A 19,969-nucleotide genomic window follows, 5' to 3' on the forward strand; every position below is an offset into this window, starting at 1 on the left:
AACAACCTGCTGGGAGGACACAATATAGGAGGAAATAACAGAATGTGATGAATTATCATTTAATTAAATGTTCATTTTTGGTAATCAATTCTGGAAAAATATTTTACGGTTAGCTTGATAAGATACAGTATCCTATCGGTTTAAAAAAACAAAAACAAAACAATCTTTGCAGATTGAGTTGAAATAATATTGAATGGAAATTGATGGATTATGATGTTATATATAGCCAGCATATTTAACTGAACTACTATAAGTAATAATGTATTTATCAGTAATCTTGTTCATAACATTCATGGTCATCAGAGGTCCCAGTCTGGTTGTATCTATCTATCTTGGGCATAAGAGGAAACAAGCATTTTGCAACAATCCCAGAAGATTATTGTGAAATATGAAGTTAAAACATGAGAGGTTAATCAGGACATCAAATTTAAATTTCAAACTTTTCTGTTGATTTCGTATTCATGAAACCTGCTGCATTACCGCATCCCTATTGGTTCTTCCACATTCCAAGTTTCTGTGAAGCCACAGAGAAAATACTGATAATTCTACTGAAAACGTATGATACTTATAACCATTTTGGGCATCATGTCTGTCTCACAATTTATAATTTAGACAGTAACATTTTTTCTACTTATCTGGCAGTCTGCAATAAGCATGTAGATTCTAATGCTGGAAAGTGACTATGGTGTATATTCTGACTAGGGATACTAATTTATTTATGGCATGTGGCCAAAAACTGCTTCAATTTGCATTACATTTGCATTTAAAGCAGTTAGTTGATGTAAAGCAGCAGGTGAAGGAAGCTATTTGACATGGAGAAAATGTCTAACACAAAGATATTGGAGTGAGCGGATGCAATAGTATACTACACTGCACACCGATGAAGCAATTTATTTGCAGGTTGGAATGAATCAAAAAACCAACAATAAACCAGCATTAACAGACAAAAAAATAAATAAAAATCAGTCACAGTCTGAAATAATCGCTAAGAGGCAATCTTAGCAAAATCAAACAAAAAAAAAAAAACAGAATTGAGACAGGTGCATTTTTGAGCGCAATAATTCCATTTGAAAAAAATGACAAATTCAAAGTTATGTGCAATTTTATATATGCATGTAAGAAACAGCAGAGCTGGTCAAGTCAGCTGACAGAATGTCCTTGATCACAGATGAATGAACAGATGGCACAAACAACTAGTTTTTCCACAGGTCATGACAAATTGCAGAAGTAACACAAGTTAAACATAACTAGCAGAAAGCTAATGTTAGCCAACTTGAACTTGATGCAGCTTTATTAATATGAGGAACCAAAAGTTTGGAATCAGTATCAACAAGTCAGCAGGCCACACAGTCTAGTACAGGAAAGGTTGTGGCAATCTGGTAGAATTTTCAATATGGTTTCTTTAGACTGTCTTCTTCCAGTCGACCAACGAGCATCAACTTGAAACTACACAATACAATATGCAATATTTGTTTAAACATACACTCAAAAATGTGTTAATTTACAGTTAAAAATACCATTTTAAATTACAAAGCATTAGCTGCATTTTTCCATTTTCCCACACATCTGAGCAATCAAAAAGCTACCCATATGCAATACCATAGTTTGAAAAGCACACACTCGGGCTGCATAGCCACAAGGAAGTTTGCACACACAATGGAGTTTGCACATGCACAAGAACATATTCATGTCAATTTCAAGTTTTATAAATCTCAATTTTGTTGTTCGATTTCCACATAAGATCAAATCTACTGAATTTAGGATCAAATGTGTGCGTTTAAATTAGGGATGCTACGGTACAGTGGGCCCACGGTTCGGTACGTATCACGGTTTTTGGGCCACGGTTACGATACGGTTTCGGTATTTTATATTTAAGGAAAAAATAAAAACACAACAATGAACTCTTTATTTTGCCTATACACAAATAAAACGTTCTATTCAGAAAAATGGCAGCATGACTGACTAGGCATGGTGCCTGTATGAAATCAAGGGGAGAAAAACATTAAAATGAAAAGTGCTTCTTAGCTTTGACAACCTGTAGGTGCTTTGCCTTCTCTATTTTAAATAAACAGGGTACTAGATAGGGTGTCTGTGTCAATTCGTTTTCAATTTCTCTCCGTGATGTTTCATAGAGTTCGGGAATTACTTTGCTGCTGAAATGTGTGCGGGAAGGGACTTTGTAATGCGGTTCATTTTTTTTCATCAGGTGATGAAATCCTGAGTCAGTAACCACCGAATAGGGCTGCGAATCTTTGGCTATGAATGCTCCCACTGCTTTCGTTATTTCTTTGTTTTTCTGAATCTGCCGCAAATTGTTGTTAGAAGGCAGCAGCGAGAGATTGTTGTGTTTTCGCTAACGAGTGGACTCTCCTTGCCCCAGCGCCACCTGCATGGGATACGGCCAGGTGATGGTGACGTAAATGAGACATCATATTAGAAGTGTTTCCACTCGAGTAGCCGACAGTGGAAAAGCAAAGCTTGCAGACTGTACTTTGTTTGTTTACGGTCTTCTTACCCTCGTCATCGTATTGAATGCTGAATCCAAAATGTTTCCACACAGTGGATTTGAAAGACGGCGGTGCTGCTTCAAATTTGCTTCTCTCTGTCTCACTAGCACTCGCCATTGTCACGTTGGAGCTGAGAGAATTGTGTTTTTAGTTTCCCCTCTCTTCTCCAGCTTTTATTTGCATACAGAGCGCTGATAGGCTCCAGGGAAATTATGATAGGCTCCAGAGATGTTCTGTGGATCTGAATGTACAACGTGCGTGTAGTCTGCAGCGCAATAAGCAAGTTTTGAAAATTATAGGAAAATGACAGGCATATCGTAATACCACGGTTCACGTGTGCGTATTGAACCGTAGGGGGCGTACCGAACGGTTCGACAACATACCATGTACCGTTGTATCCCTAGTATAAATGTTTTATAAAAGATGCCCCAGGAGTATGCATTTGTACACCTTTACAGCTTCCTTGGAATGTTTTCACCCCCCATTCATTTTTTCTTGTTTAGTTGTGTTAAATTCATTATAAGTAAAAAGTTCAGCATTGTAAGTGAAAACCTGGACCTGAAAGGTGAGGGTTTGATCCCTGCCATGACACCCTCTGTATATTTCATTACAGGTATGATACATTCCTGCTTTACATTTTTCCAGTAAAGCAATCTGTGGTAATTACAATCTGAACGGTGCCATTTTCTCATTTACAAAACCGACCTCCCCAAATTTCCCCCAAAGTTTAATTTTATTTAAAAAAGGTACAGGAATATTTCAAAGGAAAATATGACTACATATATCCAGTTTATGAAGGCTATTTATTAAATTAAAGTTAAAAAACTAATTTTGAGAAATATTTTACCTTTGACAAATCCTTTACAGAACAACTGCCGGTACAATATGTAAAATGTACCCGGCCCCCCACAGCTCTTTACCAGTCTAGGCACTGCATTTGTCCAGGTACTCAACATTTTTCTTATCACATTCTCACAATGGTATTACGTCTTTATGACAGGTTTAGCTCCAGTTTAGCTGTCCAACCATAACAGCAGGTCAGAGGTCTATGCTGAAAAAGGTACTACCAATATAGTCATGCTGACTCCATAATCTAGAGCAGGGGTGTCCAATGTTATCAGGAAAGGGCCAGTGTGGGTACAGGTTTTTGTTTTAGCCCAACACTAAAACACCTGATTGTGCCCTTTCTAGGTCTTGATTGAAAATTAGGATTTGTTATTTAGTGGAATCAAGGGTGTGCTGGGCTAAAACAAAAACCTGCGCCCACACTGGGCCTTCTTGGATAAGACTGGATACCCCTAGTCTAGAGAATATTAATCAATGCTGTAATCTGAGTAAGTAAAATTGTAAATTGTAAATACTGTTTGGAAATACTTTTAACACATTGTTTGAAATGCCCCTTTGTTTTAAGAGTTCTTCACATTATCAGATGCTAAAAACAGGAATATACAAAATTTAAAGAATAATATCTGTTTCTAGAAGCTACAACAGTATAGATATCACCCTCTTCAATCCTGCCCTTTGGTAGACCTCCATGCATACAGGACAGTATGGCATTCAGACAGTGCATGGAATTTTGGTGCTTCTTCAGCATAACAGACACATCTTAGTCACTTAACAAAGGAAGGGTGCAGAAGGGGCCTATAAAGCTCAGCTCTAAAGATTCCCCAGGGCTAGTCACTCTGGCTGCCCAACCTGGCAAATGGAGTCATGCACAGATATGTAGACGAGTCAGTGAGAACAAGGTTTGTGTTTAGGGTTTCCGTTGGGTCCTGAAAAGGAGAACCAATGGTTCTCAACTCAAGAGTCAGAAAAGATCAGTATCAATCAATCCAGTTGCCATACCATGAAAGTTTCGTCATGACTATTGCCCAATGTTTTGCAACCACAGTTGCCTACAGGCATGCACATGGCCAGGTCTATGTTCCTGAGTAGGATGTGGGAGGAGTCTCAGTGTCTGAATGGGGATATTCCTGTATGTGGCCATGGCGCACTGAGAAGGCGATGAGACGGTGGTATGTAGCAGACAAGAGAATGATGGCTGCCAGGACCACACTGCAAATTAAGCTGAAAGCCCAGCGTGGGCCTAAAAGGGTGTATACCTGAGAGACAAAGACAGGGCCCAGGGTCCTCGCCCCGCTGCCTGACGCTGTCAGCCAGCCCATGTACACGCCCTGCAGGACCAGAGAGAACAGACACACCCGAGGGAGAACACTCAATACGTACACAAACGCATATGCCCACATACACAAATACCAATTCAAATATCACGTACACCAGCGTTTCCCAACCGGTGTGCTGCGGCACTCTGGTGTGCCGTCAGGCGAGGTCAGGTGTGCCGTGTGAAAAATCCTTTAAAAACATTTTCATGTTCAAATGAATTTAAAAATCTTAAATGAACAAATCCCATTCACAAAAGACAAAATAAATGTAATTAAAATGCATAGCGCTTAATTAAAACCCCAAAAGAACATTTAGACCTACTCTTGGCACGTCACATCAATGTCAGTACGTCGCTCGCGGTGTGCCATGAGATTCTGTAAATTTGGAAAGTGTGCCGCGGAACGAAAAAGGTTTGGAAACGCTGACATACACATTCATAGACAAAGAGAAAATATGAGAGAGAGAGAGAGAACTGCAAAGTGACAGACACAAATAGGGGGAAACAGATGGACTGTAATATATAAACATATTATACCTGAGGTTTGGGTCCCAGAATTTTAGAGTACAGAGTGTAAGACATGACATTGCAGGCTGGATATCCCACCCCTATCAGTACATTAGCAGTGATGTACTGAGCCAGCTGGATGGCAGGGGTGAACTGGCACCATGTCTGCTCAGCAGGGCAGCCCGTGGGCTCCTGGGTGGAGTTGGCAGATGAGGTGAGACTCTGCAGCCCATGGGTGGAGCTGTTATGGAGGTCTGCAGTCAATGAAGGTGGAGACAGAAAAATAAAACAAACACACAAGGACATGTTATGGGATGAATCTGGTGAACACAGGTGGGCCCAAGCAATACACATCGGAGCTAATGTTAAAACTAGTCTTGTGTTGCCTGCAGCCGCATATAGTTACAAGAGGTCACTTACGTAAATTTTAACTGGAAAGAAACATGATAATTAAATATGTACACTTTTAAAAGCCTTCATAAAACTGGGGTAATATCTTATAATACAAAATCCACCAATCAGGAATAACAGGAAGGTGCAGTCATTCGCTTTTGCTTTGAAAATTGTTTCTGGTTGTGGTTTTCTCCAGTAATTACAGATTTCAGAAAAAAACAATTAGATCCAAAGCAAGAACTATACTTCTACCTCTAAACAGTTTACCAATCACCACTGGTAATTGAAAGCAATGGAGTTCTACAAGAGTGACTTAAAAATGAAGAAAAAACAAAACCATACTCTTCAAAGGGTTTTAAAAAGCCATGATATGGGGGGGGGGGGGGGGGAGAGTAACAGAGGCATAACGCCTTCAAAAATGACAACAGCAGCTAGTATCGCCTTCAAGTACTCAACCAGTCATTATTCAAGTAAACAATATTGTGCTTGCATTCAGTAATACACTATATGGCCAAAAGAATACCCCTTCTAATGTTTGGCTACTTCAGCCACACTTATTGCTAACTGGTTCATAAAAGCAAGCATACAGACATGCAATCTCCATAGACAAACATTGGTGGTAGAATGAGTCATACTGAACAGCTCAGTGACTTTCAACGTGACACTTTCATAGCATGCCACCCTTCCAACAAGTCAGTTCATCACATTTCTGCCCTGCTAGAGCATCTCTGGTCAACTGTAAGTGCTGTTATTGTGAAGAGGAAACATCTAGGAGCAGTTTAGCCGTGAAGTGGTAGACCACACAAGCTCACAGAACGGGATCGCAGAGTGCTGAAGCGCATAATGTGTAAAAATATGTCTGTCCTTGGTTGCAACACTCACTACCGAGTTCCAGACTGCCCCTGGAAGCAACGTCAGCACAAGGACTGTTTGTCGGGAGCTTCATGAAATAGGTTTCCATGGCCAAGCAGCAAGTAGACAAGCCTAAGGTCACCATGCACAATGCCAAGCATCAGCTGTAGAGGTGTAAAGCACACCGGACTCTGGAGCAGTGGAAACACGTTCTCTGGAGTGATAGATCATGCTTTACTATCTGACAGTCTGATGAATGAATCTGGGTTTGGTGGAATGCATAGTGCCAACTGTAGTGGCCCGAACAGTGCCAACTCTAAAGTTTGGTGCAGGAGGAATAATGATCTGGAGCGGTTTTTCATGGTTTGGTCTAGGCCCCTTAGTTCCAGTGAAGGGGGCGACACAGCTCAGGAGGTAAGAGCGGTTATCTGGCAGTCGCAGGGTTGCCGGTTTGATCCCCCGCCCTGGGCGTGTCGAAGTGTCCCTGAGCAAGACACCTAACCCCTTTTTCCCCCCCAGGAGCTGACTGGTACCTTGCATGGCAGCCTTTCATCATTGGTGTGTGTGAGTGTGTGTGTGAATGGGTGAATGAGGCATCAATTGTAAAGCGCTCTGGATAAAAGCGCTATATATATACAGTCCATTTACCAAGGGAAATCTTAATGCTACAGCATACAATGATATTCTAGAAAATTGTGTGCTTCCAACTTTGTGGCAACAGTTTGAGGAAGGCCCTTTCCTGTTTCAGCATGACAGTGCCCCAGTGCACAAAGCGAGGTTCATAAAGAAATGGTTTGCCAAGTCTGGTGTGGAAGAACTTGACTGGCTTCCACCGAGCCCTGACCTCAATCCCATTGAACACCTTCAGGATGAAGTGGAATACCAACTGTGAACCAGGCCTCATCACCCAGCATCAGTGCATGACCAAACTAATGCTCTTGTGGCTGAATGGTAGCGAATCCCCACAGCAATATTCCAAAATCTAGTGGAAAGCTTTCCCGGAAGAGTGGAGGCTGTTATAGCAGCAAAGGGGGGACCAACTCCATATTAATGCCCATGGTTTTGGAATGAGATGTTCAAAAAGCATAAATGTGGGTGAGGTTCAGGTGTCCATATACTTTTGGCCATGCAGTGTATACGTAGACATTAGTATGTGCTCGACAATAAATTTCTTACAGAAGATGTCAACTTTTTCCTTCACTGCAGTGGTGACAAAACTTAAAAGAAGTAGGCCCAAGTGCTTGTGTGTTGTCAGCCTTTATTGATCATTGTATAAGGCTAGTATGGTGTAGCCATCACAAGCCAATAGCCCTAATCTGTTGGTTTTTATAACTTCGGAGTCCTAGTCTTATAATTGTTGATGGAATGTTGGGAACAATGTGAGTTGAAAAGTCACTAAAAGTCAGTAGGCCATGTCACATTAAGATGTCTGTCCACAATACATTAATTTAGGGTTAAACTGATATTTTAATCACAATATTTATTTTGATTTCTGGTTGTGCAGCCTATCTAGGCGGAGCAACTGCAGCAGGAGCACTCGGCTACTATTCGCCATTTCACTTATTGTTATTCACTCATGTTGGTAGAGGTTCCTAAGTTTTCCAGCTTTCCTAGACGTCTTCCTCTGCTTGTTGTCAGTCAAATATAAGTGTGCGGTGCAAATTTTGACACTGTAACACTGATACTGTAAAACAAAGTACCACATTGTTTTCTGAATTTTGGCATCAGCATGGTACTAATGTATCAGTTCTTCTGACATCCCTGGTTTGAACTGAAAATAAAATTAAACACAATTTTTGATGAATAATTAGGTAATATGCACAAATAAAACTTGAAGTGTACTTTGTTGCTTTAGAAAACACCCTTGAATTCCACAATACCCGCCATTGTAAAGCTGGCACTTCATCATAAATGTCTGTAAATATTTAAAATATCACTCATCACACCAAAACTATCTTGGCAAATCAAAAACACACACTAAACACTGAAATAATATTTTTTAAAATTGAGGAGACCTTTATGTGGAATTAGACTTTATTGGAACAAACTACTGTACTTCAGTAGTGAAGTAAATTCATGTCAGTTTCATCCTCAAAAAGGATCTTCCAGTTTTGGGCTGTTTCAGGCTGGTTTACCAATAAAACCAATATTACCATTGGTAACCAGGTTGACCACATACTTGATAGATAAATGGATGTAGCAGAAACATACCTGACCACTGGATGTTGGGGTACTGGTTTCCCCAGGGCAAGAGGATAAAGAACCCACAGAAGATGATGGCTAAACCCCCCAGCAGGACTGGGCGATCCCCCACCCTGAGAAAACAATATGAACAGTCTCCTCACTGTGGTCATGAATATAAGTAATACCTGAGAGCTTAAGGACGTTTTCACACCTATAGTTTGTTTGCTCTGTTCTGAATCAGTTGATGAGTTTGTAAACTTGGAGCGTTTTCCGCTTGGTTCGGTTTATTTTCACACACAGAAAATCCAAAAATGCATCACTACGTGAGACGTTCCCTGCTTTTGGTCGATTGTCTGGCCGACAAGAAAGTTAATACAGGAAGATGGTCCTGTGTTCTGGACTAGTGCTATGCAATTTAACATGGAGCAACGGCAGAGCTGCCATTTGCTCATAACCGTGGTAATTATCTGGGCAATATACCAGGCAAAACTATATCAGCAGAATGCCGAATGCACTTGAAAATACTATACTCCTTCACACTTTGCTTCAGACGACTGAGCAGAACAAGGGAGCTAATATAATAAAATATAATGAAGTGGCTACAGGAGCCGTTTAGCTCAAACTTGCGGGGTACACCTGGTAGTTGGGTTGGATCGGTCAGATCACGTTCCCACCACAAACAAACCACTCCAGAGTTAGTTTGGGACCGGTCCGAGACCACCTCCTCTCAAGGGTCTTGGTGCGGTTGTTTTGGTCCGCACCCGAGTGCGATTACTGTGTTCACACCTGCTCAAACGAATCTCACCAAGGGGGAAAATGAACCAGAGTCCGATTTAACCGGACTAAAAAGCGCAGGTGTGAAAACACCCTCAGGTATTTAGGAAAATAACTTCCATGGAATCTTGATTTGAAAAAAAAGTAGATTATCCTATGAAAATATGGTGTGCAAAGAGATTGGTTACATTTGGAGGTATCATATTAGAGATATGGTCTCAATCTCAAAATTCAGCGAGTGGTCTCCGTTCACGATGTAAAGAGGAACTGGTCTTAGAATATGACTTCCACTCATAAATTGTTAAGCCAAGGGCCATAAAGCGGGAGGCCTCCCGGGTGCAATTCTGACAACAGATTGATATTTATGTCTAAAATAGTCAATTATGGCTGACTGAGATATCGTTTTTTTTAATTTACCAAATTATGCAGCCTTTTCATAATTTCTTAATCTGAATGTATCTGCAGGCTACTCTTCATTCTCTTTACCTAAATCCATGAGCAGTATATTTACATCATAAAGACCACTTCTCTTTTCTGTGTTTCATGAGAATGTACTGAAGGTCCTTTTTTCTGGCTTTGAGCAGAACATGATATGCAGAAATTAGAGATATTTTCTAATAAGTGAAGCCTATACTTTGAAATAAGTAAATTGAATTTACTGAATTGAACTCCATTTTGTTTTTGGCAGACTATATCCTCCAATTTGACAAGAAAGTAGTGCTATGGCATTAAAATTAAAATGACAAAATGCATTATTCAAATAAATAGCATGCTTGTCATTCAAGTAAAATACATTTTCACTGGATAACTTGTTACACACCCTACATAGATCAAAAACTTGTCCACATGTATAGCAGAACTGGCATGGAATGTGTCTGGAAATATCGCCATGTTATGTTTGTAGCATTGGAAGGTGCCTTTTGCATATTCTAGATCTGGCAGAAGGCAGATCCAAAGACATTAGTGTAAAATGGCCTCAGTTTTCCTACTGGAGTCATCAAAGATTAGAACACTTCAGTCTTGCCGCTGATGTCTTCAGATCCCAATGTTTTGACTGTATCGAAGGCAAAGCCTTCTCAATGTCGTTCAAATGGACCTACTGATGCTGAAGTGGCTGAGACGTGGTCAGGACTTACATCCGCGATATGACCTTCACCACTAGGAACACCAGGATGGACTCAAACCCGATGCAGGCCAGTATGATGCCATTGTAAAGAACTGCCTGCTTGCGGGTCCAGGCGAACATGTCCATAGAAAGGGGTGTGGATATCCTGGAAAAATGATACAGAAATAGGTGCAGCAACTGATTAACTATTCAATTGAAGTATGCCAGACAAGCTCCCTGCATGTGTACTGCAGAATTATATACGTACAATCTTACTCATCGGCCACAGGTCAGGCCTGCACAGTGCATGGTCACAAACATGACCCTGGCTGAAATATGCATCCCCAGACTGCTTGGTCAAGTGCTGATAGTTATTTCTTTCTTAGAACAAGTATTACCTCATATTACCTATTCCTTAGGCTACACAATCAGTACTGAGAAAATACAAACAATATTTTCTGAGAAGAATAAAAGTGACTTACGTCTCAAAGACAGCAAAAATGAAAAGGATAATAAAAAAAAGAATGTTGGACATGATCACAGCAACTTGGTCGACGTTGCCCTCCATGCTTGGTGCCACTCGTTCTAAATGACAGGAAAAGCTACAGTTCAGCTAGAAACTGGATGGAAAGAAGTTACCAAGCCAACCGCATCCATTTTCAAAATGCGTGAACATAGACACAAACATACAAGTCTGTCAATATAACCCACCGCAATGAACAATACATAGAGTACTGAAAATAAATTAAATTCTCTTTTTTTTAACTAAAAAATGTTTTAAAAAAATAGATGCTTTATGCATATTTGCTACTTTATCAGTTTACCTATTTTTTAAAATAACTTGTTATTCAAATTATCCCTCATGGTTACCTTCTGAGATGTAATTGATTGCGTTCATGTGTCTGCCATGGTCGTCCACACAGTGCTCCCTGGGAAATTAATTTTGACTTATAAAATCAATAAAAGGTTCTAATTGAAGCAATACGCTGCATTTAAACTAATGCAGAAATGAACACGTATTATTTATCATATTTTCATGGCAAAATTACAGAATTAAAAGTGCTTACATGTATAAAAGTAATACGAAAATGAGAAATTACACTATTTGCTTTATTGCACCATGAATCAAGACGATATAAAAAGCTCACATTGTACCAGTTACCTGGCATAAGTACCTTATTCAGCTTTTCAACACATGAGATACGAGTCTGTAACTTTCTGGTTACTGGCCCTGTATCTTGCTGCACAAGGCGATGCAGGCTGGCAATGCCTCACCTCAACACTATGAGAACCAAGAGGACGTTAATGACCCCGAAGCAGGCCGCCAGCAATGCAGGGGCCGTGTACATGTTCAGCTTCAGGTCCAACAGCTTAAGCCACACACCAGTCTCGCCGATGAAGGACAAACCAGCCTGCAGGGCTGAGGTAGACAAACACAGACTGGTAGTTTACATGCTTATAGTAAGTGCTTACTGTGCCTGCTTTTCACTGTTCACTCCCTTAACCCTGCTTACTATTACTCTCCTCCAGGCATATTTGATATAAATATCAATACTACTGCACAGGCAAAAAAATATGTATGTGAAAAAAGGAAATAAATTTATGTATATAAATTAGGGTGTTTGGTGGTTTGTAGTTTAAAAAAAATAGACTTTCATTTCCTAAAATTAGTTGTCACGGAGACCCTTGATTTCTACTGAGAATAAACATATGGTATAGGCATTTTAGGCCAATCACAATATATAAATACAGTGTGTGCACAATTTTCATTTTGAGAGGAACATTAGGCGTTTCCATGAGGGGGAAACAGGAGAATGCATTTTGTGAAGCTGCATTGTTTAACTAAGCATCTCAAGTTAGAGGTAGGCTACATATTGTAAGGCAAAGGAATGATTATTCCCAGCCAATCCACAATTCATTCTCAGGGAAATTTGTTTCGCCATACAGGTATCAATCACATAAAGACTCAACTGAAATGCATAATTTCAAAACCATATTCCATTTCCAAAGAACCTGTTCCGCCTGTGAGCATCATAATGTGAAACAGCATGAGCTAGCTGGACGAGTAAAGCCACAGTCACATGACTAAATCACCTGGCTTAACTGAATGAACTGGAATGAATGAGAGGATCTCATTCACACACTCAATTGAGTTTTCTCCAGCATGCCACACATGTCTACTCACTGTCTGTACACATTCATTTGCAAAATGAACCATTGACAATGGCTCAAATTCAGGGAACCAGGCATTTGAATCTAGTGCTGGCAGGCTTGGGTAAATGAAGCAACCCAGCAATGCCTATGCATTGTGAGACCGAAATTTGTTAACTGGGGGAGTGAGAGCCAATCCAGACCCAGTTTAAATACAATTTGAAACAAAACATTAGTGCAACATCATGGGAATGCCATTTGATAGCTGGGAGAGTGAGAGTCTACCTGGACCAAGTATGAAGCCCAGGGCCTGACAGGCACTCATGTTGGCCATTGCTCCGGTCCTCTCACTTAGCGATGTTGCACCAGCAACATAGGATCTGACAACAGCCACATTGCCTGAAAACACAAACACACACATATGCACGCACACTCACAGATGTAAGCACAAAAGTCCAAGAATCAATCAGAAGCAACAACTAAGCCCACAGGGGTAAGCTGGGCATCTTTCTATCAATTAGGTCCAATAATGATGGTACTGTAGTACAAGGTTTTTGAAAAGTTTACATTGAGCTATCTTTAGTTAATGATTCGCCTCCGTGAAAGGTGGACCACAAGAAGGCAATACCTTTTCAGAAGTTTAAACTACTACATAAAATTATATTAATTACATAAGCATTACATGCTAACCACTATACCATATTCTTCATATTGATGTTTATGTTATGTCACAATCACCATGAGATTTTTGACACTAAATTTGCTATATTGCCAACAATAGGGGTATATGGACATTTTTAACAGCCAGTGTAACCATTTAGAGGACTGCCAATCAGAACGGAACTTGAAAATAATATCCAAGCAGAATGGACATATCATACCTTTAACAATCCCATTAAAAAATGAAACTTCATCAAAAGGAAATTTTATTATTTTCCTATTGGTACACTAATGGTTGACAACTGGTTAATATTTACTATGAAAAACCTGATCCTGACATGCCAACAGATTGGTAAATGTTTGGGCATATAATTAAAATGGGTAGAAAATATGGGAAGAAAATAAGTCACAAACATCTATTAAAAGTTATCCAAAAAAGCTGCATCAGGTACCTGCTCCAAATCCAACGAACATTCGAGCCATTAGCATGTAGTACTTGTTGTGTGCTGGTGGCAGGGAGGCATAGGCGTACAGGATGTTTGCTGCCACATTGATCAGGATGGAGCACACCAGTGGCTCTCTTTGAGGCCTGTGATTCGACCACAGACCGAAGAGTGGAGATGCCACCATCTGCCCTAGGCTGTAGGCTGCAACCACCCAACCCAGAAAGCTGGCACTGGCACTTTTGTCTACCTGGACAATCAACAGATTCAGGCATCAAAGGAGATGTAGGCCATCAGAATAGCGCTCCTGTCCTTGAAAATATATTGCAGTTTCTATCTGTTCATGCGGCATTAAGCTGGAAATTCAGAAGCAGAAAATCAGAAAAACTGTTCAGCTGTGCATGCAGAGACGCACAGAGATAGAGATGCATGCCAGATTGCTCTTACAAAGAGGACTGTGTTCCACAAAAGAGGGAAACAAATGATAATTGTTCACCTCATTACAAACACAGAACTGTTAGATTTCATTTACAAACAAGGTTTTCCCTTCAATATTAAGTGCAGAGAATTCACACTGAGGGAGAGGATCATACATAGTGAGAGGGGACAGGAATGGATGGCAGAACACTCTGCTTACCTTTTGCAGAAAGGGCCATATTGATGTGATCACAATGGTGAAACCTGAGGGCAAAACGGTAATGCCTCAGAACAGTAGTAGCACAGTGCAGAAGTAGCGAGACATTAATGTGAACTAATCCATCGAAGTTCACACACAGCATTACACTTATGCATCATTGTAGACAAAACCTTCAATGATAGGATGTCAAACATATTTTTTAGACCAGTTTTTTGATACGGAATCACACAGTTGAACTGTAGAAATATACATGGCAAACAGACAGATCCAGAGCTGGGAGACCCAAGGTACAATATGGATAGTAGGGTAGTTAAGCTGTAAGCTGATCAGCTTGCAAAGTATTTTAAGGAGGTAGGTAGCCAACTCCCACAAGTATTGAATGAAACAGGTGACAAAATCATGAACAGCCTGACACCAAGCATCCAACTTTCATATGATCGAGAGTGCTTATTTTTTGTGCATGTTCACAATCAAAAGTATATAATGTGTAGCTTAAAATGAACATTTCAACCTGTTGTTATTGTGGTAGGCCAGAGGTACCATATTTTGTATATGATTTGTATATAAGATACGTTAACACATGCCACGTCAATCAGTTTCCCAGTCATAAACTCAGAATGACAGCTTTTGTGAATCAATGAACACGTCAACTTGAAATTGAATTCAAATATTTCATAAATTTTACACTTTTTTCTGCATGAAAAAAAAAGAATATTGTGTTAATGTGACCACTGATGCCTACACATACTGCACACCCTTTCACACATATCGCATGCGGACGGCTTGATTACAGAGACATTAAAAATTGGAAAATCAATGACATTTTAAGGCAACAATAATCCTTAGACACAATGAACTTTGACTTAACACTTCCTGAGAGCGATCATGCCTCTCCTCAAAAACTGTACTGACAGGACAGCTCATTACTTCAGCTATGCACACACATACGGTGCCGTGAGAAAGTATTAGTCCCCCTGATTTCCTATTATGGCATATTTGTCACACTGAATAGTTTCATCTTTAGACCAGGGTTTCCCCCAGAAAGGTTGTTAGGCCCGGTGGCAAGTATCTTTTGACGGCGGCGGCCAAGTGTCTTTTTTGATGGGGGCCTGGCGCGGGCCAGTGACAGACTGATGGCAGCATTAAGGTAGGGCCCTATAGTTTCTAACAGAATCACGGATGTAATCGCAGAATTGAGAATTTAAAAAAAGCTATAACACAGATTCCATAGGGCCCTACATTAAGTCAGTGCTAAAAGCTGACTGGAGATTTGAAAATATGACTACATAAAGTGAATGTTGTTAAACTGTAGTTTAAAAAACATCTTAAAAATACATTAACAAAAAAAAAAAAAAAATCCCTGATGCTTAGGGCCAGCGGGGGGTCAATTCAGGTTAAAGCACATTTGGTACAATTTTTTGTACCAGGAAATTAATGATATACATTATTATAAAATGTATATACATACTAAAAGGACAGGGTTGTATTCAAAGTTGCTGACCAAGCAAATTAGATTAATATTTCTCCGCCACAATGTAATATGGTTTGTTCACTTTAGTAATGACAGTTGCACATTAAATACCATTTAGAACACTTTAGAACACTTACCCACACTGCTGAGGAACATGGTGAAGTACATGACTCGAATGGACCTCCATCGGCTCCTACACTGGAGTGCTGTCTCAGGAGCTCCATCACTAAAGACAATGCAGACTGGAGATGACAAAGCTAAATTCTACATGCTACGGGAGCTACAGTACCATATCCTGTGCTTCAACACCACTTGCTCCTAAAGGATCAGCTTTCAAACTGTTCTGAGGAGCCAGTTTGTATTTTGTTTTTTGCGCCAGCAATACATTTGAACATCAAATTTGTGAAAGAGCCATTCATTATTCTTATTTGTATATATTTAACATGCTACTGTATACAGTACCAGTCAAAAGTGTGGACACACGTTAGCTTGGTGACATTGATGTGCACGACAACGCGGTCATTTAGCTAACTTAGCTAGCTAGCCAAACAGTCAGTAACACAGATACATATATATTTTGTTGTTGAAATGTGCCCAGCATTCCATTGTTGTAAGACTTAGTAGCCAATAAGTAGGCAGTATTGTGCATATCCCGCTCTTACAGCTCGTTTCCAGCCCAAACCACTACAAAGAGAGCAATTTTTTTTTTGTCAGTGACATTTCTTTCTGACATCTACGACGGAAATCGCAAACACTACATTTATTTTGCCTTTTTGTATAACTATTTCTATGGATAAAATCGCATTTATTATTATTATTTATTGGTAAAAACATTTACTTCGTATCCAGGGAGATAGCCAACTACTTGCACGTTACATGACATGTGTAGCCATTTCGTAATACGATCGCATTTCAGGCTAGAAAATAACCCGTTAATCCGGAGAAATTGCTGAGTCGTCTTAGTATCTTTATCGCAACAGAATGTATCAGGCTGGCAGCCCAGATCAAATTTGTTGTGACAGCTGCCGTCCAATACAAACACCTGAGAGAGGCCGCCTGCGTGCGTGCCTCCCCCAAAGCGTTACGTCATTGTTTTGCAATGCGCCGCTGTCGTAAAAACGGGCTGCCGGCCCCCGTCAAAAGATACTTGCCCCCGGGGCTAACAACTTTTCTGGGGGAAACCCTGAATGTCTTTACAAAACTAAAATTTTAATTTAAAAAATGTTTTTTTTTAAATGCACCCCCAACAAGCAGTTTTCATTTAGAAAATGGAGATGGAGAATGTCGAAGCACAATAATGAAATCATCATTTTAAAGGCACACAGTAAATGTGTACCTTTAAAAGTGAATTTGTGGAATATCTTCTCATTAATGCCTCATGCCTCCCAGTTGTGTTATGACAAGGTAGGGTGGGTCTTAAATAGCCCTATGTGGTAGAAGGCCATCATTTCTGGTTGTAGTAGTCCATAATATGGCAAAAAAACAGCTCAACTTAGCAAAGAGAAACGACAGTCTGTCATTACTTTAATAAGAAATGAAGGTCAGTCAATTCAGAAAATTTGAGGCAATCCAGGCAATTATCCCTGCTCATGGATAATTTCATGTCAATGTAGAATTCTGTGTGAATATCTGTACAATAATTCACAACTTTAAAAAAATAAATTAATTAATTTCTGCAGTATACCAAACCAGGTGGTAACAAAATTAAACACATACAAAAATACCAGATTAAAATAAATACACAAAATAAATAAAATAAAATTCAATTTTAGTCTTTCTAGCCTTCTCCTCAGTGCAAGATTCAATATCTTATATGTACTGCACAAATTATTAGAGGGAGGAGAAAATTGTTTGACTTATGGATATGGCATCTAGCTAAAATAATTACTAAATTGATGCTTGTTTCTCAATGTTTCTAACATGATTCAAGAGTATAAATTTATGAAATAAAAATTAGTCATAATTTCAGTACCAAACTTATATTGCCACTTTTTTTCTTAAGTACAATGCCAATGCAATGTCAATATTGTATTCTGGTTTTTGATTGGTTAGGGAGGACGTCCTCCCTTGGCGCATCATTTTACGTGTTTTGGCCAATAACAGATTAGTATGAAAAAGAAAATGAAGTACATTAAATTGGTATAAGAGATCCTGCCCTAAGGAGGACAGCAGGAGCCCATCCTCCTCTGCCCCCCACCACCACTTCACACAGACTGCCCTTTCCCCTCTTGCCAGGTGTCGCTGAAGAAGAGATAAATATTTTATAAATGATACTGAGATTTGGTAATGGTTTATTTCAACCAATTACTCTTTTTTATATTTTGATCTCCCTCTTGCCTCTCAAAAATAGAGGAGCAACCTCCTCTGCCTCTATGGACCAGCCTCCTCTGATTATATATATATATATAATTCTGAATCAATAAAATCACATCTGATATGTTTGCTGTCAAGTGACACAGAACGTCACTCGATTTTCCTCGCATTCTGCAAGATTTTGTTGGTTTAGATAAGATAAGATATACTTTCATTGAACCCCGTGGGGGTAATCTGTCCTCTGCATTTGACCCATCCTAGTTATTTAGGAGCAGTGGGCAGCCACAGTGCAGTGCCCGGGGACCAGTTCTGAGGCCAGTGCAGGGCAACTGCAGGAGCGCACCTAACATGTATGTCTTTGAGTCTTTGAGTTTAACTTCCTCCTCAAGTTCTGTGTGTAAACGGTGCAGTTTTTCCAAGTACAGCAGGGCACCCACTGGTCTAGTATCAAACATCGGTAGAAACAAATTCAAATCAGCTAGCCAATTAGCTAATGTCATGTAATATTACAGAAGACGACATTATTTGTAAATAAAGAAGCAAGAATGCTACTTCAGCCTTGAGTAAGTAGCGATTTTAAATTTTAAGAAGTTCACATGCAATTTAACTGAAAATGTGGAGGAATAGAAAAAAACATTTGTTGTGTTTACTGAGGGAGCTGCAGATGTGCAACAGCAATTGCAGTCGCAGCGTCTAAATAGGCATTAGCATTGTGAACATTTCTGGAACCTCTGAAAACAAAGCCCAGTGTCACGCCACTTCTGTGTTGCTTTCAAATTTTCAGCGTTTTCATCTTTCATCTGAACTGAAAATCCCTCTAAGAAGTAGGGTTAGAAAAAAAAAAACATCCCGGCGACTAGCTAGGCTACTCTGTCGTGTTTAGCAAATAAGAAAATACATTAAAACTAAATTAATCAACAAATTTTGAAACTCTCGGTTTATTCGCAGACACCGCGAGGCGACATTTGTTTACAAGGCGATAGCGAGCCAAATTAAGCGTTGCTAAAAGAGTTACATATCTTTGTTCATAAATTATGCCTAAGCGGGTATCAGCTAAGTAATGTTTCAGCAGCTAACATCATTGGCAGTAAGCAAGTTAACCTACCCATTGGCATTATGAGAGGTCAGTAACCGCCAACATATTATCTGGCCAAGTTAGCCATCCATTAAACAAATTCAACCTATCATGTGGAGATCTTTTTTTCAAAAAAGACATTCACTTGTTACACCCACCTGCCAAGATCGCCTTTCAACAAACGGGTGCTTTCCTCTGAGTCCAGCAGTTGCGACATTGCTATCTAACCAATGCTAAGTTACAATGCTAACTATTTTCGGATTTTAATTAATGGTTCTTCTTTGCAATCAGGGCAAACTCGCTTGTTGACATGCCACAAACGTCAAGATTTCAGCTGAAAAGACATGTTTCAACATATAGCTGACGCTATCAAGCTATCTGACTATAGTTAATTGGTTCCTGCGAACGAGGAAACACTAAAATGGATGATGGTCCCATCTATGCCAGTTCCGAAATCTGACAATTTCTTCCTCATTTAATGTTTTATGTTCAAAGTCTAAATCCCATACTAGAAACAACAGTACACACAATCGAGAGAATCAACGCTCGCTGAAGTTTCTATTCGTGTACATTGACACCTGAGACTTGTGACACACTGGCTTTTTATTGGCTCATGTGACGCATTTAGACAAATCATAAAAGTGCGGTTTGTCAGCGAAAAGGAAATACACTCAACGCAAATAAAACCAACTAGCTCGTGACGTACGATCTTGAACTATGGCCCCGTCGACAATTG

At 39.8% G+C, this 19,969-nt stretch overlaps 1 protein-coding gene across 3 annotated transcripts; it reads right to left on the bottom strand.

Moving 5' to 3' along the window:
* Nucleotides 1-875: 875 nt before the first annotated feature.
* On the bottom strand, nt 876-19,842 carry mfsd8 (major facilitator superfamily domain containing 8). 3 transcript variants are annotated; one of them, XM_064344160.1, is made up of 13 exons: nt 19,392-19,842; nt 15,983-16,071; nt 14,375-14,418; nt 13,747-13,987; nt 12,920-13,033; nt 11,759-11,903; nt 11,354-11,412; nt 10,966-11,068; nt 10,515-10,649; nt 8,632-8,735; nt 5,206-5,429; nt 4,610-4,681; nt 876-1,446 (listed from the first exon to the last, which is right to left on the bottom strand). In XM_064344160.1, exons 1-13 carry the CDS (start codon nt 19,448-19,450, stop codon nt 1,327-1,329), a joined length of 1,509 nt encoding a protein of 502 aa, XP_064200230.1. In that variant the 5' UTR covers nt 19,451-19,842; the 3' UTR covers nt 876-1,326. The 3 variants fall into 3 exon arrangements, with proteins under 3 accessions (XP_064200230.1, XP_064200229.1, XP_064200232.1); XM_064344159.1 differs by having other exon boundaries at nt 876-4,681; nt 19,392-19,840; XM_064344162.1 differs by lacking the exons at nt 876-1,446; nt 4,610-4,681; nt 5,206-5,429 and adding an exon at nt 6,047-8,191.
* Between the last annotated feature and the right edge of the window lie 127 nt (nt 19,843-19,969).

Source organism: Anguilla rostrata, chromosome 7, assembly GCF_018555375.3.
Source record: "Anguilla rostrata isolate EN2019 chromosome 7, ASM1855537v3, whole genome shotgun sequence".
Lineage (NCBI taxonomy): Eukaryota > Metazoa > Chordata > Actinopteri > Anguilliformes > Anguillidae > Anguilla > Anguilla rostrata.

Excerpts from the sequence above, each read along its gene's own strand:
- mfsd8 (XM_064344159.1), bottom strand. The coding sequence starts at position 19,450 with ATGTCGCAACTGCTGGACTCAGAGGAAAGCACCCGTTTGTTGAAAGGC. Across the intron at positions 13,988-14,374 it reads TATGGCCCTTTCTGCAAAAG|GTAGACAAAAGTGCCAGTGC; the intron begins GTAAGCAGAGTG and ends TTGATTGTCCAG. Across the intron at positions 5,430-8,631 it reads CCCCAACATCCAGTGGTCAG|ACCTCCATAACAGCTCCACC; the intron begins GTATGTTTCTGC and ends CATTGACTGCAG.